A 23,783-nucleotide genomic window follows, 5' to 3' on the forward strand; every position below is an offset into this window, starting at 1 on the left:
CATCTCATCAAGGCAAGAGCAGGACAAGCCAAGCCCCAGACTGAGATGGAGGCAAGTACTTTTCATTTTAACTTGTGATGGTGATTATGAGGGATTTCTAAACCCAGGTTTTCTGTCTGCACCTCACATAATGGACAGACGTTTCTCACCATCTCTGAAGACAAGTTTATCGTAGTTGCATGAGCCATGAGTCTCAATATCCAAAGCCAGGATGTTGAATTCCACTGTTGAGCTTCGTGATCGGATAACCCATATACAGTCTGCCAAATTTCTGTAGTCTGAGGGCCAGCCTGGCGAGAACAGGAACAAAGGTGCTTCGCTGGTTGTTGCTACACCTCCACAGGCACCTGTGACAAGAAGAAAGTTGATGGTATTCTAGCATTTTGTTAATTTTAACAAAAGACCCCTTGAGTCGTCAGCAAGAGAGACACATGGAGATACATTAAAGTAACTTTTGTTACTCCCCCTGTCCTAGCAGTGTTTATTACTTGCTTGATATTTTAGGCAATATTGTTATCTTGTGTACCTCCACTGAAATTTTATCTCCATTCATTTACATTCTTAAAATCTGTCACTTGTACATGGCCCAAGTATAATTTCCCAGGGACGGATACAAATTCATAATGTGGGTCCTCTGCACCATACATATGCACAATCTCAGATGTCATTATAAAAATATATATGTATATTATTTCTGAAATGACATAAACAGACTTTATCATAGTAATGGTTTAAAGACTGGTCCAAGCCCCATTGGATCCCAGTAAAGTACACTCATTACCCTCTTCCCATTGCTCAGATCCTATGCTTGCACAAGCAAGAGCTTGCCTCTACTGTTGACTTTCTACCCAGTCTTCTCAATTTGAGGCAAATTTAATACATCTGCACTGTGACACCTACATAATTCTAAACTGATGTATCTCTGGGTAATCACGCCCCCCCCCAATCCATTTATTTAAACAGGCTCTGTATTGCAACATCTGTTCTGTCTGCATTCTTATCTGCGTATACAATACAAACTGCATCACAAAAAGCTAGACCTTTACAATTGGAACCTCAAGGCTATGGAATTATCTCCTGATAGAGCTGGTGAATTTTTGCTTTCTTTTAGGAAAAACTAGCTGACCATTCATTTTTTAAAATGGCTTTTTGCTCCTTCCCCTAAAAGATTTTTTGCTGGTTGTTCCTGGTTGTCCCATTTGTAAGGAGGTATTTTAAGATTGTTTTATTGTTGATTTTATACAAAACTTGTTTTATTTTGTACATGTAAGTCATTTTTCCTGGAAAAGTGACATATCAAAGTTTTAAACCAACCAAACCATCCTCAGTTGTCATTGCATTTAAAACTGTACCAAACTGAAGACAGAATGAAATCATACAACAGATCACTTACCTATTGCCATAAGCAGTACAGGCAATGGGGATTTGATAGAAGCAGGGACATGGGGGCCTCCATATCTGCCTATCTTTTCTATCTTGTCCTATTACTTTTATCACTGGCTCCACAGTCTAAAGGAAAACAATCCCAAATTGGCATACACACTGTAGTGTTAACAAGAGCGACCCTACTTTATACACTTTGCTACAAAAAGATTTGTTGTCAGCAGATTATACTGTTCTTGTTTACAGACCAGAAAATCATAAGCCAACAATCTACATGTTTTCATGGTCCATATTAGCTACATGACCAGGAGGCAAACCTGTAGGAATAGTATGTCCAGTGTCTGTAGGAGCTTCCACAACATTCCAATCCAAAAGGAAACCCTTTCCATTTACAGAAAAATCAGAGATGAACTGAAGAGTAACAGAGCTTCCAGAGGAAGTGAAAGAAGAAAGGGTTGTTCCACAGTATACTTCAATGAGACGAGAGTGTGTGTTGGGCCCATCATAGACCTGTATCAGTGAGATAACAGATTAGTAAGGGTGTCCTTACGTCAATGTTTTTTTCTAGAAATGCTGAATTAAAACTACAGTACTAGTTTAATGATTTTAACTTCAGAGGTGGTATTTAGGCTTTAGTGTTCACAAGTATGATGCATAGGGTTGCCCACTGTGGGATGGGGAATTCCTGGATATTTGGGAGGGTGAGGTTTGGGATGGGGCAAGACCTCAGCAGAGTTTAATCCCATACCACCCTCCAAAGCAGCAATGATCTCTAGAGGGACTGATCTCTGTAGTCTGCGGAATTTGTTGTAATTATGGGAGACATCCTGGCCCCACCTGGAGTTTGGCAACCCTAATGCTGCATGGTAACATTTTGAGAGAAGGGTCATAATACTTCAAATGAAGCTGCTTCAATATAAACCACTTTTCCAAGGAGAAAATAACTCATACTCAAATTAATGAGAAATAAATCAGCATCCTTAGAGAGCTTGATTATTAAGATATATATAGACCATTTTAAAGCATGCCTGAACAACAAACAACGTAAAAAAAATTCTCTTTCAAATAATTCCAGTATTGCACTAAAACAGGCAATATAAAAAAGTAGGTATCCTCTTAGATTTCAACCCAAATTGCCTCACATCATTTATAAAACCAGTCATAATTGATACTGCCCAATTCATTCCCTGTTCATTAAGGAAGGAGGGCTGCAATCCTAAGCATATTCATTTTGATGTAATAAGTTCTACTGAATTTTGTGAGGTTTTTTTCTGAGCAAACATGAATAGGATTGAGTTGCAACTCTATTTATTGCACAAAAGCCAGTGTGTTGGTTCAGTATTAGTCTATCATCAGAGGTTCTGGGTTCAAATCCTCAAACTGCCTTGAAGCTTTCTAGGTGGCTTTCGGCCTCACAGAATTATGGGGATAAACCAAAGGGAGGAAAACCTTGCCCCCTTCCCTGACCTTCTTGAAAGCAGAGAGGATAAAGCAGCAGCAGCAGCAGCAATGACATTTCTTGGCTACACGGTTCCAGTTATAAACAGATCTCTGACCTCTGCAACATCCTGGCACATAAAGTTCTGGAGAAAAGTTTCTCACATACCAAACCTAATTATAATTACCCACGAAGGCTTTCGAAGGCCTGTTTTAGCTTTAAAATGCTTCTACGGAGATAATGTATTGGATCGGGAAGGGAGGCCCTCAACAAAATAACTTGGAGGTCGATTTTCTAGATCCAGTACAATAGTCAGTTATTCCATTAGCGATGATTTAGCCTCAACTCTTTACTTTTCAAAGGTGGGTTTGTTCTGATTGATTTCAAAACTCACCATGTGAGCCAAAACTAAACACAACACATGGACAACAACAACAAAAAAGAAAAATGTAGGATGGGAGACCCTGAACTCCAAGGAATTGGTCAAGGTCTTTTCAGATTGCTACATGACAATTTGTCCTGATTATTCTAAACAATGTATCTCTCAATGTACCCATTCCTGCTTTTCATCACACTGTTGCAACATGATTCTCCCACCCACCCAAAAAGAACCCAAGACAGTGCCATGCAGATGAAATGATAGGTAGATAAGGACTTGCTCGGGTCTCCATAATTCTTGAAAGAGGCCAGAACCTTCTCATTAGGGCAGACAATGAGGTCATCAGACAGAAGGAAGGTTTAGCTGCCGCCTTGATGGCGTTCCCAAGTACATCCTTTTACTTTCTCCCATACAACCAAATGGGTTGATGGCATTCACTTCTCCAGGGAAAAGTAGAGATGTGCTGGGGAGAAGGTTGCAGTGAGCAAATCTCTTCCGCCCAGCCCCACATCAGGTGACCATGAGGATGCAATGTATCTCACTGCGCAGAGTACACCAGCACATTCTCTGCACCTTCTCACCCACGAGTTCCCTGCTATATACAAACCATGTCTGGGCATATATCCCACCATCTTAACAATGGCCATCTTACCAGTTACATACAAAACCTAATTACACAGTTGTCAGGGCCAGCCTTATCACTAGACGGTAACTCTAGCCAGCTGCTCAGGGAAATGCTTTGTAAGATAATGATATAGAAATGAATAATTTTTTCTGTGCACTGCTGCCTTCTCTCATGTATTTATGTTGTATAGTAGCAGCAGAGGAAAGGAAAAGGAGGACAGGGATCTTGACACTGTTTTGAGGCAAGAAAACAAAATGCAATAGGTAGGAAATCTCAACTACAAACTTTGTACAGGGGAAACGTATGAAGGAAAATGACAGAGTAAGGAGTCAGAGACAACCATCAGTAAACCCCAAGGTTTGGGAACTAGTAAGTAAAAAATGACCGGACATTTTGTTAATATCTTGTCCTTTTAACTCCAGAAAGCTTTAAACTAACCTATTATTATTATTGCTGCAGTAAAACAAATGGAATTGCACTAAGACACATGAAAATAGGGAACAGCTTATGAGAAAGAACAGCTACATTGTTTTTCTCTCAGTTTTCATTTGCAACATATGCTTTATATTAAGGCTAATAGCAGCACTGTGATTTCAAAACCCCAACATGAAAGAAATATAACATGAATTCTCTTTATAAGCCTTGAAACTTGGGTAGGAAAAGCACATTTATTTATTGACTTCATTTGTACTCCTCTTTCCCCCAGAATGGGCCCCCAAAGCTCACAGTATCTCCTTCATTTTATCAAACCAATCCTGTGAGGTAGGTTAGGGTGAGAGTGTGTGATTGGCCCAAAATCATTCAGCAAACTAGACATGGGCATGGACTGGGAAAAAGCCATGGACCATTGGTCCATGGTCTATCGCATTTTACAGACCACGGACCATTCATGGACCCTCCCCAGTTCGCAGACCAGTTCTCCGGAAGTGCGCCATCAGTTCCAGGGGCCGTAGCACTGCCCCCTTCACATTCAGAGATACAAAACTCAAAACGTGTTTTCAGCAGGCTCTCCTCCAGCCACCCTCCAAGTCTGGCCAAGATTACATTTCAGATATTGGAGTTACAGACTCCCAAAGTGGCCACCCCCAGGAAACATCCAGTACATAGGAGCTGAAAACGCTAATCGACTTGCATTGGCTTGCAGCAATTGGCAGAGCCCTAGGCTACCCCAATACCCCACAATCAAATAAGAATTGAAAGGGGGAAAAATGAGACAGAAGAGTGAGCCCCAGGCTAGCCCACCACCCCACAAGCAAATAAGAGTTGAAAGGGGAAAAAAGGAGAAACAGGAATGAGCCCTCAGCCAAGGAAACCCAATAAGCTTGCTCCCACCCAGAGCCTTGCTGCAACACAAGCCCCAAGCCTCCCTCTGGCACAATCTGGAAAAAAACCCTCCCACAACAAGCAGTTCCTCCAAGCCGGTAATTAGTTGGAAAGTGAAACCGTGCTCCGCGCTATGTCTTACATATTAAACACTTATATAGAGAATAATGGGAGCTCTCTGGTTGGCAGCCAGAACTGTCTATCAAGGTTTTCAGGGTAAGACTGGTGTGTTTCAAGGGCAGCAGAAAGTCTGCAGGTGGCTCCTACGTTGTCTAGGGAATTGATTGCTCCACACTGGGATGTCTGGTTTCACGGACCAGAGGACCAATGGACCAGCCAAAGTTCATCTTGTTCATGAAAAAGGTGCACTCCACCAGCTCGCAAACGCCAAACCAGCCCAGTCTGTGTAAAACTTTGGTCCATTTTTCGGTCCATGTCCACCTCTACAGCAAACTTACATAGCAGAGTTGGAATTTGAACCCAGGTCTCCCAGATCCTAGTCTGACACTGTAACCACTATCAACAGAAATAGTAAGCTTTCCTCAAGTAATGAAAAATCTTCATGAGATAATACACTGCCAAAAAAAATGCCCACAAAAAATAAGGACGACAAAATCCCTCATGATTCCGGGATGTATCTCTGGGGAATAGCTGTCTGAAACAATGTGGAACCCCAAAAGATCCTAGTCTGGTTCTAGCTTTGATAAAATATAAATACTCTTATCTTACATTTTCAGGCAATACAATGGCTTGGATCCAGAGCAGAGTTGGCACGAGTGTAATAATTTCTACCTGCGAGTGCAATTTTCCTACTGCAGCCTCAAATGCTCACTGAAAACCTATTCCTGCTGCCTTCTGAAACTCTGGACTTCTTATGTTTAAAGTATGTTTGTGTTTTCCAGGAAATGCCAGGGCAATGTACTCAGCAAATACCATCTTTCCTCAGTCTAACTGGTAAGTACACTAGAGAGAAAATATGTGTGATGAAAAAATCCTGGACAGATGTGTAAGGGCTAAAAGACAAGAAGCACAGAGATATGAGAAGCCAAGGCAGACTGGTAATTCAACCTATAGGAAAATTTCCTGGTGGGCTACTGCTTTGGAAAAAAGAGCCACTGGAGGGTTGGCAGGATCAAGAAGAGCCACTCCCCAGTAACTTTGCCAGTACTTCAGGGGGCATTTGGTATATTGATAATCAGCATCAACTCAACAGTTGCCTTTTCCTACATTGCTATCAGTTTGTGGAAGGAAACATGGGTGAGGAAATGCCCACAGTTGGCGCTGCTGTGCTTAGTGGCCCTACAACATTGGTTTGTGGTAGCACAGGGGCTGCTCAGCGTAGTTTTCTCCAGGGTCACTGTAACTTCCCAGTCCGCCTCTGAGAGAAGAAATGGTAATGGAATATCAGAAAGACACGATGAGAAGAGGCAGAAACAGGCAGAGACTGTGAACAGAAATGAAACAAAAAAGGCAGGAAACTGTAGACTGCAGAGGAATTCTAGGGATGAGGCCTAACAAAACAGTTGCCATGATGATACAGAAGTAATCATAAGGATTTATGATGGCTGGCAGGATGATGAATCTTATCCTACTATGTGAATTCAATTTTTAAAATGACCACTATAAAGTTTCACTTGTTATTCATATGATATTACCTGTCTGTGTTCATTGCTGACAATAATTTTGAAACTAGCCATGAAATCTGTAAGCAGAGTTACTCCAGTATTCCACTGATTTCACTATAAGTCAGTATCAGATAGCACCTATACTAAATGCAGAGGAGTTAGCCGTGTTAGTCTGTGGTAGCAAAATCAAAAAGAGTCCAGTAGCACCTTTAAGACTAACCAATGCATCTGACGAAGAGAACTTGATTCTCGAAACCTTATGCTACAATAATATTGGTTAGTCTTAAAGGTGCTACTGGACTCTTTTTGATTCACCTATACTAAAGATTCCATGAGGATGAGTTGCTTCTTGGATGGACTTTGTTTTGTTCATTTTTTTTACCATATTCTACTTAACAAAGAGATTTGCGACTTCAAACTCACCTTCAGCTTATCATAGCGGCAGCTGCTGAAATCCTCAATATCCATCTGTTGAAGTTGGCCATGAATCAACTGGGTTACATTAGCAGTTATTGTCCACTGGTAGTTGGAATTGTGAGGGTAGTTTCTAGGCCAAAGTGGAGAGGCTATTTGTCCACTACTTCCCACAAGGTTATTTCCAAACACTGAAAAATGAGAGATGCTCTTCAAATCAATTTGTTGTTAATGACAACTTGCAAACATATTCCAAGAATAAGGAAAGGGGATTGCTCCTGCCCCCACGTGCTCATATGAATTACTATCTATTGAGAAACAAACATTTCCAGTAGCAAATACCATGTGTGCATTTGATTAATCATCCATTGGTGATGTATATTTCAGGTATAATTTAATTAGCATAGCCATTGTAAACTTATTGTGAGGTGACAAGAGGTGGATATTAGACATGGGCATGAACAGCAAACCACGAACAGCCCAATGTGCTGTTCGTGAACAAGCTGTTCATGATGCCTTCCGCAGCCGTTGGTAAAGCCAGACAGTCTGGCACCTGCAATCTATCCATTTGGCAAACCGAGGCAAGGACTGAACTCTGTCTGAACTCCTTCTGCCTTTCCTTCTGGCTTTAACCCTTCAAAGCACTTCCAGCAGAGTCCCATTTTTGCCACTGTGAAGAGAAAATGACAGCCAACAAGGAGACCCAAGGATCATGCCTTTCCCAGGGTGCAATCTCTCTGAAACTTGAGGGGGTATTCAGAGGACAGTGAGGACTATGTCCCCTGCAAATTTGGTGGGTATTGGACATTGGGAAGGTCAGTTGGTAACTCCTCAAAGTAGCTGCCAGCAGACACTGCTGTTTTTGCCAGGACAGGGCCCTTTAAACTATCAGCTGGCAGGCAGCAGGGGGGAATCCCCCCTGCCGCCTGCCAACTGATAGTTTAAAGGGATCTTTAAAGGGCCAGGTAAGTGGGTTTGAGGGGAGGGGGGGCTAAGTGTGGGGTGGTTTGGGGGTGGGGGTGGTTCTGGCCCCTACGAACAACGAACATGTCCGGGAACAGTTCATGTTTGTCCATGTTCATTGTTCATTGTTCGTGGATGGCAACAAACGACGAACAGGGTGTTTGGGTTTTTTCCCCCCATTCGTGCCCATGTCTAGTGGGTATCCAAAAGCACAACTATTTTTGTCATTACGTATGTTTCTATGTATCTCTCCCACCTACCTCCCTTCATCTGAAAACTGGTAATTTTTGTTTTGAATGCAATGCTGTGTACTTACAGTGAGCAAATGTGGCCCGGAAGCCCATTCCACCGCCTGAGCCATCTGAGACAAATTTAACTGACAAAAAGTGTGCAGTGATAGTTGTATGATTCATCAGTAAGGAGTTTCCACAATATCGCCCCAACAGCTGTCCACCAAGAATACCTTCCCAAATTTCTAGGTAGTCCTTGGCACAGTTTTCACTTTCTTCCATCTGAAATTCCCTGTTTTAAACAGCAATGGGAGTGCATTTATTACAATAAATAGAAACATGATTTAGAATACAGTGGAAATGGATGTACTGGATCATTGAACATTAAATTATCAGTATTTTTCCTGCTTTTCTGCTTACAAGGGTTAAATAAAATAGTAATTTAAATTTTGAATATTCATAAATAGTATCTAGCGCTTTTTACACTAGCATATATATGGGAAAGATTAGTAATGGCCCTTGTATCTTGCTACACCTCTGTGCCTGCCTATTACTCTTTGCACCACCATTTCACCATCTGTCTTCATAAAGTCTTCCAGTCTTCTTTTATTTTATTTGTATTTTATAATGGGTTTCACTCCACCAAAAACATCAGTTTAACATTCTGTTCTTCTGGAACTGCTATTTGCTTAACAAATTCCTTTCTTTTTCCCTTTCTTCACTCCATTTATATTAATTTATTTAGTAACAACAAACACAAAAAGTTAATAACCCTATACATAACTGTATTATCATATTTGTATAGTCACAAAAATAACTATAAATAATAACTAACTAGCAGTAATAACTATACAAAGAATAAAAATCTATATAATTAACAGCAGGGATCCTTTCCTAGTGACTAAAATGTTCTTTCCTTAGGACATTTCCATGCCGCTTTTCGATCCAAAGAGGCTTACACAAATTTCCAAAACAATATAATTTAGACAAACAAGACAAAGAAAACGAATACGCCCTCATTTATTGGGTTGGCCTGCGGGTCCCAGTTATTTCTGGGACAGGAGAATTGTGTCCTGCAGAGGAATCATCATGATGACTATGGATGGACTTGCACCCTGTTCAATCTTGGTCCCTCTCCATGGGCAGGAAGCTCAAAGTAGGGCCAGCATAGTCTGTAAGAAAAGCTTCTCCTTCTCAGGTTATCACTTCTGAACACACAATTGTAGGTATTTTACTTGACCATCTGGTAGCCTTTGGTCATGTTTTCGTCCAATAAGCTCAGGGCTTGCACTTCTTCCCTCTCCCCCACAGGACCCAGGATCAGTCTATTCCCACACCATGCTTTGGCATGTCAGAGTCTCCCCCTTTACATTTTTGAAAATGGGTTAAATATATGAGAATTGCCTTGTGTGCCTGCCAGTAATAGTTGTTTGGACATGGCAATGGAATTCTGTGGTACACAGAAGAAACTCTGAGGCGCTACACAAGCCTAGACCAATGAATGAATTCAGAAAATATTGCATCAGGAGGACCATGTCACTAGATCATTTTTGCATGGTGGAACATGAAAAACAAAAATGCACAGTGACTGACTGCCATGCAATGGTGAAAGAGTCAAGGCAGTGTCACTTGCTCATTTGTTTTTATTATTCTAAGTAATCTGCAGCTCAGACTCAAATGGGCAGCCAGATAGGCCTTTGCTGCAACCTGTTAGTTTTTCATCGCGGAAAAAGGCACACACAACAGCTGTCTGTTGGGCTGAGAAAAAAGAAGCCCATAGTCTGAGCAGTGGAGCTATTTTAGTTTATGTATTTATTAAAGTATTTATATCCACCTCTCCTTTTAGCTCAAGGCAGTTTACAAATTACTAAATAAAAACATACAGAATAAACCCCCAAATAACACCGCCCCCCCAAGATACCTTCAGTCTGTAAACCATTGAAAGCCCTCGACAATAGAATGGCCTTGCAGCATCTCCTAAAATGTATAGAGACTGTGTTCCCTTCACCTCCTCAGGGAGCCCATTCCCCGAGGAGTGGGAATTATGATATAACTTTGATATAAATATTGGTTTGCATTTTTGGTAACAGGTGTGTATGGATTGCTTGGGGAAATGCATGAATTAACATATTTCATATGCTCTTGCTTAATTCATAAATGAAAGGTTCTGTGACTCAACTGTGGGAGTTGTGGAAAAACCATAACACCCTGCGTATTTCAAGGCACTCTATCCAAGTGCTGTGCAAATCTTGCAGTGCAATCCTAAACAGTCTAAGCCCATTGAAATCAATGCTTAGGATTGCACTGTTGGTGTAGGAACAGAAGGTAAGTTTCAAATCTAGTCTCCACCAATGCAAATAGTCAGCAGCCCTGGGTTCAAATAATTTGAGTTAGGCATTAATGTACATCAGCTAATCTTAATACTAGATGTAACAAAACCATCTTTCCCCCCCCAAAAGCTAGCCATGAATTGAAAAATAAAATAAACCAGAAAGGTTTTCTAGAATTAACGTACAAAATGTTTCTGCTCTCAGATTTCCTTCCAGCTTGAGTGGATTCATATGCTCTCCAGGGTACTATAAAACAGAACCAAACTCCCATCTGGATATACTTCAAACTAATTTAAAGCTAACGCCCGGAACATGTGGGAGGACCAATTTTGCAAGACCAGAATTCAAAAGATGAAACAGCTCTGGCAAAGGTTTTGGCAAAAATGGTTGCAAAACTGTTAACAGAAGGGGTAAACGTATGACTATAAGTGACATCTTACAGGTCCCTCACAGACATTCTGCTATTTCTTTACCTTCCATTATGAAAACTTACATTAAAGAGGATGAACTACTGGACCATCCTGATACTGGTTTGGGTATGTTTGTGTTGTTATTAATTTTAATTTTGTGGTCGTGATGTTAAATTTGACAAGTGGATACACTTGCTCTCTTGACTGGATGCAACTCTCTTTAGGATTGCACCATAAATTATATTGTTGTAACTGTAAGATGTATTGAAGCAACTTCATTACATGTATGCAGACTAACTTCCTGTTTCATTTTGTATTGTTCATTTGTTCATAAAAAACATTTTGTATTGCTACACATATTTATTTCATTTACCCCAACTTCCTTGCCAATGTGGACTGAAAGCAACTTGCATCCTCCTCCTTTCTTCCATTTTAGCTTCACAACAATGGTGAATGTATGCTTGCCAACTGCCAGGTGAGGCCTGAGAGCTCCCTGAATTACAACTGATCTCCAGGTGACATAGATTAGTTCCCCTGAAGAAAGTAACTGCTTTTAAGGTAGCCAGGAGCATTATACCCTTTTGAGGTCCCTCCCCTCCTCAGGCTCCACCCCTAAAATCTCCAGGAATTTTCCAACCTGGAGTTGGCAGCCCTACATGTAAGGTAGGTTAGGGTGAGTGTGTGTGACTGACTAGCCCAAGGTTATTCACCAAGCTTCCATGGCAGAGTGGGGATTTGAATCTGGATCTCCCAGATCCTTGCACAACACCCTAACCATTCACTGGTTCCCCTAATTTATAAGTAGTTTATAATCAGGAGAACTCCATTCTAGTTCTACCTAAAAGTATTCTGTCCCCAAATGGCTCAATTCACTCCACTATTATCAGCTTTAAAAAGACAGACAAAAAATTGATAAAGCAAAAGGGCCCCAAAGGCATCAGTTATTTCTTGGAGAGCAAGAGAGTTATCAACCCCCAGGTGGGGCCTGGTGTTCTCCCAGAACCAGAGGCAGACTGGCCGTTTAACCTACAGGGGAATTTCCCAGAGGACCACTGCCTAGAGGGCTGCTGGTGGCCAAGAGCAAGTATAACCGAGTTCTAGCAATTCTGCTAGATCCTCAGGACTACTCGGCTCAGATTCTTCATTGGCAATGGAAACTGGTGTTAGTTCACCAGTTAACTTTTCTTACACTGTTGCCAGTTGTTAAGCATGAGCAACAAGTGCACTACTACCCTTTGATTACACAGCTCAGTTAAGTGACCCCCCCCCCCCCCAGCACTGGCTTAGAGCACCACAGGTGCCACTCAGCTTGGCTTGCTCCAGGACTGCTTTCACTTCTCAGTCCATTCCTGCCTGGAATTACAACTGATCTCCAGGCTTCAGAGATCAGTTCCCTTCAAGGAAATGGTAGCTTTGGAGGACAGGCTGTATGGCATCACATCCCTACTGAACTCCCGCCCCTCTCCAAACTCCGCCCTCCCCAGGCTCTGCCCCCACCCTCCAGGAATTTCCCAAGCTGGAGTCAGTGGCCCTACTCAGCAACTTTTGAATTGCTTGCCATGGAAGGCCCATCTAGCTCCTTCCGTAACGGCCTTTAGGTGTAAAGTTGGACATGGCTATTTCAACATGCCTTTGTCCTAGTTTAGTAGCTCGATTCTTTCTGCAATATCTTCTCTGAGAGATAAATAAATAAGTAAATAGTCTAGAGGAATAACTGTCCCCGTCTACTGATTGCCTCTCCAAAAGGGATTTGCATGCTCTGCTAGTAAGAATTTTGCTCTGCATACTTTTGCTCATGTAGAGGAGTTAGTATAATGTAATTTTACTAATTCTATATTTTCCTAAATAAAAATAAATTGGGTGAGGAGAGGAAAGAGAGAGTATGTCAGACAAATACTTCCTTTCAAACTATTTTGTCTAAGAAGCTATACTAAGCTTTGCCATTTACAGGATCAATACACCACCCTTGACGATTTCAGCGGAACTCAGTTTGTACACAGGCCTGATCACATAATTAACATGGTTTCTTCTCACAGATGTCACTAGACGAGGAAGGTTTTGAAGATGTAGTTTCCCTACCAACCCTGTAATATACAGGAAACTACATCTTCAAAACCTTCCTCATCTAGTGACATCTTTGAGAAGAAACCACGTCAATTATACAGAGGAGTTAGCCATGTTAGTCTGTAGTAGCAAAATCAAAGAGTCCAGTAGCACCTTTAAGACGAACCAACTTTATTGTAGCATAAGCTTTCAAGAATCACAGTTCTCTTCGTCAGATGCATGGAGGGCATGCATCCCCTCTCCACCTATATATCTGACCAGTTTCTTCTTGCCCTCCATGCATCTGACGAAGAGAACTGTGATTCTTGAAAGCTTATGCTACAATAAAGTTGGTTCGTCTTAAAGGTGCTACTGGACTCTTTTTGATCATGTCAATTATGTGATTTTTAAATTTCGTATTACAAATTTATATTCCACCCTTCTGTGAAAACCCCCAAGGAGGCTTTATTCCCACATCAGCAGCACCTATTGCACATGGAGAAGCAACTCTGCCTTGGAAAGTAGTTAGGTAATTCAACAGGTATACATGGTTCCTTTTTTATAGACATTACTGGAACTAGCATAAGTTGAGATCACAAAGAAGTCACAATCAGTCTTCTTTGGTAACATGTGAATCACACTGTAATTGCCCATATCCAGGAACTGTATTTTGTGCATGAGGTGCCTCTGTGCATGCAATCAAGAGTTTCCAGTGAAACTCACTATTTTGTACATGGGGTGCTATCACATCTCCTTTGAAAAAAGAGGAAGCTTTTGTTACTGCATTGTGCCATACATGGACTCATGAGATTCTGGGCTATACGAGACCTTGGGCTAAGGTAGAAGCATTTAGAGGCAGAAGGCTAGTTCAGTCTGGTCACTGAATCATGTCTTACAATATATGCTCTGTTAGGCTAATAAAATTTCCCGTGCCCTTTCATATCTGCAACGGAGCCAGTAAGGAAGCTGAACTGTTAATTTTGCAAGAAAGCCCACAGAAGCAAAAGAAGCAGCAGTCATTAATGTCCTCTGCTCGCTTATGATATACTAAAAAGGTGGCATGTGTAGTATAATATATAATTGTCTGAAATTCCACCATGCTATTCACTCATTAATACACAATGGAGGAAACTGATGTCAAGTCCCTCACGGCTGCCACTGTGTTCTCTTTCCAAGTTGTTGTGGGCACTGCTACAGTTTAACATGCTGGCAATTACATTTGCTGCTAAACACAGCATTTCCTTCCTGCAGCTCCATGAAGAGACTGAACAATAACCCTTTGGAAATTTGATTTACGTGAAAGACAGCTGGAGCCGGTTGCCAGGGGAGCTTGGAATGTTCCAGACACATTCAATATTCGGTGGATAAGGCTCGGGAAAACTGGGGCTGCTGAAGGCTCCTCTCTCCATATGGAAGACACCCCCACAGGCTGTAAGGGGGAAAAGAAAGTCAACAAGAAATGTATGAAGGGAAGATGTTTTTGAAAGCCAGGGAAACACGGGACTGCCTTTTTCTGTAGTGTCTTGGCAAAAGGAAATATCTTCGTTTCAACGTTATGACTCAGAAACAGGAAATCCTGGCTACAGGAAATAAGGGATTCCAATTCTCTAGTCAAACAAGCTGTGGGACTAACTGACAAAGAGCATATCCACACTTTTCATTCTCTGTTCAGCATTTTTGTATCAGACCAGAAGAGCAGTTTACAGGACTGGTAATGTACAGCGCGAGGGCCATGCATTCCAAGTAAGCGCTTTAGCCTACATAGATGGTTAGCTTGCCTCTACATTTGTTGGTGAAAGCATTTGCATAATATCAAGAGCCTTCGCTTCCTAAAAAGTTATCCGGTCTGGAATACATATCAAAATGGCCTGTTCACTCATGACATCTTATGCACTTTCCCCTAAACACGGTTTGGGGTGTTAAGAAATGACATCATATTTGACCCACTGGGTTGATTTACAGTACAATCCTAAGAAGAGTTACTCCAGTCTAAGGCCATTGATTGATGGGTTTAGACTGGAATATCTCTTCTTAGGACTGCACTGTTAAAATATTATCAACAAGCTGCCAAGCAAATGGCAGATGATGCAGGTTTAAAACCCATAATTCTTTGCATCCTGAAACATCTTCCACTAGGTCAGCATGTATGATTAGGAAATTGCAATTGCTACACACCACAACTGATATCACAGGACATCACTCCATCCCACCCACAATTTACTTGCTAGAGCAGTTGTTTACTGACTCTTGGTTTCAGTCCAAAATCATTTTATACCTACAGAGCATCTTTCCTTTCCCTTACTTGTTAAGTGGCTGAGGAACTACTTATAGAGTCTAATAGTCCTGCCTGATCTTCACCAGCTAAATCTATTGGATTTCTAAAGTTAGAATATTTACCCATATTTTGTGGTAGCTGCTACCCAACCCTGGGAGTTCCTGATGTCAAATAACATGAAGACAATGCTTGAAGGTAGAATCATTTTAAAGCTGTCATTCTTTTTCTTTTTTTATGAAGCACATAAACAAAGGCATACCTGATGTTGATGCAGCAAAAGTAGCACGGAACCCTTTGGCAGTAACAGCAGTATTAGAAATGAAACTGATGGATAAAACTCTGCCGAAAGAAGTAATGGGATGTGGCACAGTAGTGCCACAATATCGCCCTGGAAAAGCAATAGAAGAAAACTATTGAGAGCTTTTCTGTACTGTTCCGTTCCATCACCAGACTCTAACCTAGCCTTCCTGGAGTTGCATGACTTGACCATTTCCTGTAACAAGGCTATGGGTTGAATCCAACCAACTTTTCTGGGGATCATAGAAAAAAATGATGTCACATGGGAGCTGTGGTGAGACGGAGAAGGGATGAAATTGAGCAAAAAGTGGTTATGAACTCTGTGAACTTCCATCTCTGTGAAATCTCAGGCTACCAGCTCTGTCTGTGAATATTTGATTGCTAGTCATAACGTTTGTTTCTGTTACTATTATAAAATTTACACAGATCACAGAGGCCAGGGTTAGATCATTGTCACTGTCTCTTGATATCTTTGGCTGGTTCTGATGGCATAAATATTTCCAGATTGCCCTGGAGCTCTTGTCTAATGAAAAGGTCTCCACCAGTATCCAGATTTCAGGACCCAGGTTCTTCACTGAATAGCTTTAGATATTACTAAAGCAGTGCCAGCCACACAAGCTGTACCCATATATAGACCATATATTTCTCCATTACAAATTCCCCTTCAGACTTTGTTCAGAAGCACTGTCAGCTGAATACAGAAAACAATTCCACATGTCAAACAGTTGCACTTGAAGCAATGTCCAAACCCCCTCATTCTTTCCCTAGTACTATTACACTCAGTGTAACTCTGCCTGTTTATGCCTACTGGCATCTCTGCCCTCTTCTTGCTCCTGTTTACCTCTGGCAAGATGATAGGCTATGAATTTGGAGCTTCTGCCTGCCTTATCTTTCATCAACAATCCCACTATAAATGAATTGCACCACTAGTCTTATACTGATCTCTGGCAAGTATTAATTTATAAGACCCCAAATCAGCAAACACTCACATTATACCACTCCCCCCTTTTTTAATGCAGAGTGAGTGGTAGAAGCCATATTTCAGTTTCAGCATATAATGTAAATTCAAAAGACCCATTTGCTATAGAAAGATAACAGAAAAAGTGACTCTAGTGAGCAAAAGAGCAGCCATTTGAAGAAAGCTGTTCCTAAAATACATGCATATCCTGTATATCCTTGAAGGACAATAATCCCGTCACAGTTCTGATTCTAAAGGTGCTTTTTCAAAGATGGCCAGTAAATGCTATTATATACCTTGCAGAGGTGCATCAAAATTATCCCCTTCTCGAATTTCCACATAATCTGTGGTACAATTGCGCCTGATGTCTTCAGTTGCAAAATCAGCGAATGACAATGTGATGTGGTTGACTGTTGACAGAAGAAGGTATTTTAGCTCTTTACACAAGTAGACTGAGCTGAATGGTCATGGATTTCACATTCTGGTAGGTATCTGTAGGTCACCTCTTCCAGCTAGCAGCTGTGCGTGACTGCCTGGTATTTGGTTCTATAGTCTGCCCATGTCTATTCACTTTCCTTTGTGGCTAGTCAGTAAAACAGGGGTCTCCAACATGGTGCTTGTCAGTGTCATGGCACCCACCAACTTCTCTGGTGCCCATCAAGTGTTTTTAGAAAATGGGCAGGACTAGTGGGGCCTTTGCCTAGCAAGGCTTCTGACTGGCCACTGGAGATCTGATTGGCTTTACAGATATATTTTTTAAAATTATTTTGGCAGCAGCTGCCACCACAGTAGAAGGATCTTCTCTGTATGACTGAAGGTAAGCTGTGTATATGCAAGAAAATAATGTGTTCATTTTAAAAGGCACCCTGTTAAGCAGACTTTGTGTCTGTAATATTGAAGCTATGCATAACCTTACTCCCTGAAATGCTGTGGTTGGCTTTGCCTCCTGTGGTTGTGCTCACCAACCTGTGTCAGAATTCCAAAGATGTTCACAGGTTTTAAAAGGTTGGGGACCCCTGCAATAAAAGCTATCACAATGTAAAATCTCTTATAATTGTTAAATTATTTGATACTACTAGAGAAACAGCATCCTTCTAATCAATCTACTTTTCCAAATGTGCTTTGTGTCTATGCATATTTAGGCAGGGTAACAAGATTCAGTACAAAATAACTAGGATTTTCATTCCTTTTAATATTCATACTGAATCAACTTGGTCCATTAAAAAAATGAAAAGGATCTGCATCTGAGTCCAGATTCTGTAACTGCTACACATTTGTAGTATTGTCTTGGGAAAATAACATCCCTTAAAATTGGGCATCAAATCTACCTACAGTTATGAAAAACTAAAAATTACACATTAGAGTATCAGTAGTTTTATTATATATGAATTTAAGTTTTTTTTAAAAAAAACAACAACAACAGAACTGCTGGCCATACACAGTTTCCAGCAATCTCTTCTATACATATCAAGTACCCCTGCTTGCAATAACTTCAATTTCTTTAATTGGTCTGCACATTCTTTTGCATGCACTAGCATTCTCTGTTAAATGTCTTGGAACTTCTGTGCGAGCACAAGAGTTCCCTGTCGATATGTACACATTTTGAGCATGACTTTCAAGCCTCAAAATCAAGCCCCTAATTCTGACACAGTGGCAAGGTTGACACATGGCAAATGGCACATGTCTCATTTTGCAATCCTAAATTGCTTTGCATTAAAACCTGCCCACTCAAGGAGGCCTTGGCCTGCTCATCTACCAGGATGCAGAACTTCCTACAGAGAAGAAAAGAAGGAATTCTATATTGTTATTACAGATGAGAGGAGGATGTTAGTCATTCAACTAACATTCCCACAAGAGAGGTGTGTGTATTTTAACTTACATGGCTCCTGCGCCCGAAGAATCCAACTGCAGTTCTGATTGTTTGGATAATTGGCTGGATACAGGGGAGAAGAAATGGCTGCACCAACTGAATCAGCTTCTAAGACACCTCCACATGCTGTAGAATGAAATACACAAAGGCACTGTTTCAAACTGTATATAAAACTGCCACTGGAATGTGATGGAATTAGCCCTAACATGGAAATACATAGCTTCCTTTGTTTCTGATAAATCTGGCAAGATCACTTGTCATGATGGTCAGATGCTCAGCCTGATAAAAACTAATGAAGATATGATACTATATATTACTGGGTCAGACCACTGTAGGGTTGCCAACTTCCATGTGGAACATAGAGATCTCCCAGAACTATAGCGGATCTCCAGGCAGAGATTCCTTGAAAATGACCGCTTTGGAGGGTGGACTGTATGGCACCTTCCCCAGGCTCTGCCCCAAATATCCAGGAATTTCCCAGTCCAAAGTTGGCAACCCCAGACCACTGGTCCATCTAGCTTAGTATTATCCTTTCTGACTAGCAATACCTCCCCAATGTCCTGAGCCCTGTTGCCTAGTCTAATTATTCCTTTTATTTGGAGATATCAGAAACTGAATTCGAGACCTTTTGAGCATAAAGCATTTGTTTTGCCATTGGATTGCATCCCTCCCCTCAGAAATGGAATAGATATCTCAATTTTAGCAAGATACAACAATATTTATTTACAGCTATTTACACCCTGGGATCATCTGTTGGAGGCGATTGTTAATGAATTAGGTTTCAGTGTGGCCCACAACTCCCGCATTGGGAGGAGCTCCCATGATGGTGAATGTGGGAGTGCACGATTTTCCTCCACCCTGGTACCTTCCCCCCTCTGCTGGCCAGGTGAGCAGTGCCAGGGGGCAGTGGATCCTTCACCCCAGGTGGGCTGGCTGGCAAGTCTAGACCCAGTGCATAAGCAGTGGTCTTCATAGATGCCAAGGTCCTGTCAATATCCATCATTGTAACTAGGTCAAAGTGGTCCATAAGTGAATCGTACAATATTTTAAACATTTTTTTCAGTTCACCTGTATTACTGCTGGATCTGGAAACCAGTAGGATAGTTGGGGGCGTGATGTCAGCATCACCTCTATGTAACTTCTGGGTTTTCCCCAGAAATGATATAGTGATGCTGCCAACATAGCTTTCTTATATATTATAAAGGCTACCAGCAGGAGACCTCCGACCATAGTGGAAGGCCCAGCAACCCTAGCCTGCATTGTAAGCTGTTCGTCAAACCTATGTATCAAGACTTGTTATTTACTATAAAAATGCAGCATCATAATAAGAACCTTGATTAGGTATTAGGCCCTGATTTTTATCTCTTGGTTCATTACTATCTGAAACATCTGTGACCTGCCTGCCCTAACTTCTCTGATTGCTGAAGAGGTGAAGTCTTCACACCTTTGCCACTGTTGGATATGGTTTTATGGTTTTTAAACTGAGTTTTATACTTGTATTTATACTGTACTCATTGTTGTTATTTAACAATGTTGTTACCCACCCTGAGCTCGTTCACAGGGAGAGCGGGTTAGAAATTTAATAAATTAAATTAAATTAATAAGAGTAATAGTTGAATAATTGATAAATGTTGATAGCACCTCTGGCCGGACTATCCATAATTTGCCAAGGTAAAAAGATGGTATTATTTGATAGTCATCTAGACAGCACCTTCAGAAACATACCCAGTATAGTGAGAAGGGAGAGGAGAGGAACCAGTATGTATGTTGGAGGGGAGGGACCCACATGAGAAAGGAACAGTAAGGAGAAAACTGTTCTGTTTTATATGTTTAAAATAAATGGTTATTGTTGAAAATTATGGAGTTCGCAGCATTAACTTGACACCTGGCCTTGTCCACAAGTAGAGGTTCCTTGCACTGTGTGGGGCTGAAATGACTCCAACAGTGCAATCCTAAAAACACTTTCCTAGCAGTAAATCTCACTGAATAGACTTGAGTAAGATTCTGAGTAGACCAGTTTAAGATGGTGTTGTAAAGTCCCAGCAGATCTTTACGAAAGGAAATGTTAAGGCCTAGTAAAAACCAGCAAATGATCAGAATGAAAATACGCTCATGGCAGGCGAGGAACTTGCCTTCAGCAAAAAGAGCACGGAAGCCTCTGTGATGAACACTACTATCGGAGCGGAAGCGCACAAACATGGTATTTAGGGTGGATGCTATAGGAGAAGGCTGCAGCCTCCCACAGACTTTTCGAAGAAGTGGAGCATTATTATTAGGCCCATCGAATACCTGCATAACAGAACAATAGGTGGAATTAAGGTTTAGAACTTCAGCATACTGTAAAACAACCCAAGGGTCTTGGTGAATAGCTTTCTTGGGCACAAGCCCACTCTGTCAGATGAAGTGAACTGAATTCTCAGATAGAATGCAGGATCTTTAAAAACAAGAAAGGGAAAAGAAAAAAAGGTGGACAATGGGTGAAAAAAAGGTCTGGTTTGTGATATTTCTAAGCAAACTGAGTCTACAGATAACCACAGGGTGATGATGACTCACAACAGATGTAACTGGTGATAGCAGAGATTAATTATGTTATATCTAAGCCATGGACATTTTTTTCTGTCAGCATTTGTGACTAACCTCCCAATATTTTGCTCTTTTATTTAGGGCTTATTCAATCTCTTTATAGTAATTCATAAAGTAAATAACTGGGAAGGGCTCATCTATGGGTGCTTCTCCTATAAGTTCAGTTCAGTTGCTGCTGTTGCCACTTTATCTTGGTTCTGTCTTTGTTTTATTGTTTTGCATTTAACGATCTCTACACAATGCTGTATGATAAGTGATCAGAACGCTTCATGAATATGAATATGCAAACCTGTAATTGGATTGAAATTCAGACTATGTAAATGTTAGAAATATCGATATCATCACAAGAAAAAAGCACAAAAAACTTGGACTGAATATGAAACCTCACACACACTCTTCCATTACATTCTTTCATTGAGCACTTTTTAAAAAAATGGAAATCTCAATTTTGTCTTTTTATGTTTACATCCAGCATGTCACCTGTGTCTGGAACAGAGACAAAAAGGTGTCTGATCCCTGCCCCCCCCCCAATCTTTTACTTAATACTTGGCTAGCAAAAAAAATAATAATTCATTTTTGTGTATGTAGAATTTCAAGAGCATTTTGAGACTCTAGACATTTTTTCTTAGTTTATTTTAGAACATCAGACCATAGTAAGAGCCCTCCTGGATCAGACCAGTAGTCCATTGAGTCCTGCATCCTATTTCCCAAACACACACCCTGGAACATCTGCAAGCAGGGCATAGAAGCCAGAACCTTCCCTTTGTCCCCTCTCCCAGCTTTTAGCACTGTATTACCTCCAAACAGGGAGCTTCAGAAACACTGTATCTTTGAATGCCAGAGATAACAACTGGGAGGACTAGGGCCTCGTAGAAGCAAGTTGCAAATTTTAGAAATAGGCCCCCCAAAACATTTTGCATAAATGTTGCTGTCAGGAGTTGAGGGTCAGATGAATTGTGCGTGTTGCATGGGATTCTTATTTCTCTCATAACTTTGGGAGGGGGCTTCTGCAGGTGGCAGGGGTTTATTTAATCCTTTCCTTACTGCTGAGTCTTCTCTGCAAATATTGCACAGAAAAAAACTGCCCTTTCACTTTTCCCCAGCCAGGCTTTGAAACCAGGAGTAAGACTGGCTGAGAGAAAAAAAGGACTTGAGGGAAAGGCACAGGAAGGATTATACATTCCCCTCTTCCACCCACAGATGCAGGAGTGGTCTTAGGCACAAGGCATCCAGGGCAGCTACCCCGGCCCCTGAAGCCCCCCAGTCATACCGTGCGGCACAGAGAGAGGCACTCGGCCACCTAGCCAAGTGCCTCAGCAATGCAGCATGGGGTGGAGGCAGCTGGCTGGCTGGCCAAGCTCCAAAGCCACATGGTGTAGGAGCAGGTGCCCAGATGGCCAGAAAACCCCCTCTGCCACGCAGTGTGGGGAGCAGGACCTGGCTGGCTGCCAAGAAAAGTCCCTCAGGTGCCCATGCAGCACATGGAGGAGGCACCCAGTCAGCCAGCAAAGACCCTCAATGGCACTGGGAGGCGCTCTGCATGGCCAAGCCCCACATGGCTAGATGGGCTGGGGGGGGTGTCTCTTTCTCCCTCCCTCCCTCCCTCCCTCATTTGTGGGAGAGGGGCCCGTTTCTTGAGTTCTGCACAGAGCCCCAAAATCACTAAGACTGCCTCTGCACAGATGTCATTTAAGTCCTTCTCCTCCTCCTCTCTATTATTGTTATTATCATCCTAGTAAATTAAGAAATAGTTTGGTTTCTTCCTTAGTGCTTTGGTTGTCTGTAAGTACACTCAGACAAATGAAAAAAAGATTGCCAACAGCAAACAACTTTTTCCGGCATCACTGACCAGCTACATGAGAACAAGATAACCAACGTTATTTTCTTTCCTGCCAATATTTTTACAAACTTAACTTTTATAATATACTTAGTGGAGCAGAGATTTCTCTCTTTCAGTATAATAACCACTTGAAGCTGACTCAAGCTTGTTGAAACATTTGCAAAAGCACATGACTCAGTACAGAGGAAATGCTTTGTGCCACTCAGGAATATGTTGAACGCCTTCTATAGCTAGTGGATCCTTATATGCACGATCCGAGACCTTGATGGTCACATACACTTTGTTTATGGTAGTCTTATCGTATAGAGCAAGTCATGGGGTTTTTGCATGACTTTTACTCTGAATGTGGCAAGATGTAAGATTTGCCACATCCTGGAAATCCACTGAAAGCTGAATTTTTGCAGGACACAGTAAATTGTAAAGCATGTCACATGTAGAAACGATGGGTAAAAGTCACATTGTGGTGAGTCTCAAGAGGAACAACAATAAGACCTCTGATCCTCAGAAAACATCACTGCCACTTTCTAAATGTCATAATTTTTCAAGCTTATTTCCATTACTTGATTTCAAGGGATACAGAGAAGTCAGGAAGCCTAAAGCATCACAACAAATAAATCTTTCTAGAGAGCAGATCTGTATGCTTCCCCCCAAAGTGCCTCATTTTCCTCATGCCCAAATCATCTCCAAATGCTGGGAAGGAAATTAGGCTGAGGATGTAGCCTCGGACTCCTTGGCTGGAAAACATATGGATGAATTTTTTTAATATATAACTGTGTTTTTCTTGCAAAAATGAACAG

The 23,783-nt window shown here is 41.4% G+C and overlaps 1 protein-coding gene across 1 annotated transcript in view; it reads right to left on the bottom strand.

The window, feature by feature from the left end:
- CUBN (cubilin) overlaps positions 1–23,783 on the bottom strand; it is a 201,053-nt gene that overhangs the window by 63,536 nt on the left and 113,734 nt on the right. The window contains exons 32-40 of the mRNA XM_054990953.1: positions 20,696–20,852; positions 18,573–18,689; positions 16,990–17,103; positions 15,698–15,826; positions 14,460–14,592; positions 8,467–8,672; positions 7,197–7,378; positions 1,701–1,893; positions 150–347 (exon numbers count right to left, since the gene is read on the bottom strand). Of these exons, the coding sequence (XP_054846928.1) occupies positions 150–347; positions 1,701–1,893; positions 7,197–7,378; positions 8,467–8,672; positions 14,460–14,592; positions 15,698–15,826; positions 16,990–17,103; positions 18,573–18,689; positions 20,696–20,852 (1,429 nt within the window). The remainder of the gene's footprint in view (positions 1–149; positions 348–1,700; positions 1,894–7,196; positions 7,379–8,466; positions 8,673–14,459; positions 14,593–15,697; positions 15,827–16,989; positions 17,104–18,572; positions 18,690–20,695; positions 20,853–23,783) is intronic.

The sequence above is a fragment of the Eublepharis macularius genome, chromosome 11 (genome assembly GCF_028583425.1).
Source record: "Eublepharis macularius isolate TG4126 chromosome 11, MPM_Emac_v1.0, whole genome shotgun sequence".
NCBI classification, from domain to species: domain Eukaryota; kingdom Metazoa; phylum Chordata; class Lepidosauria; order Squamata; family Eublepharidae; genus Eublepharis; species Eublepharis macularius.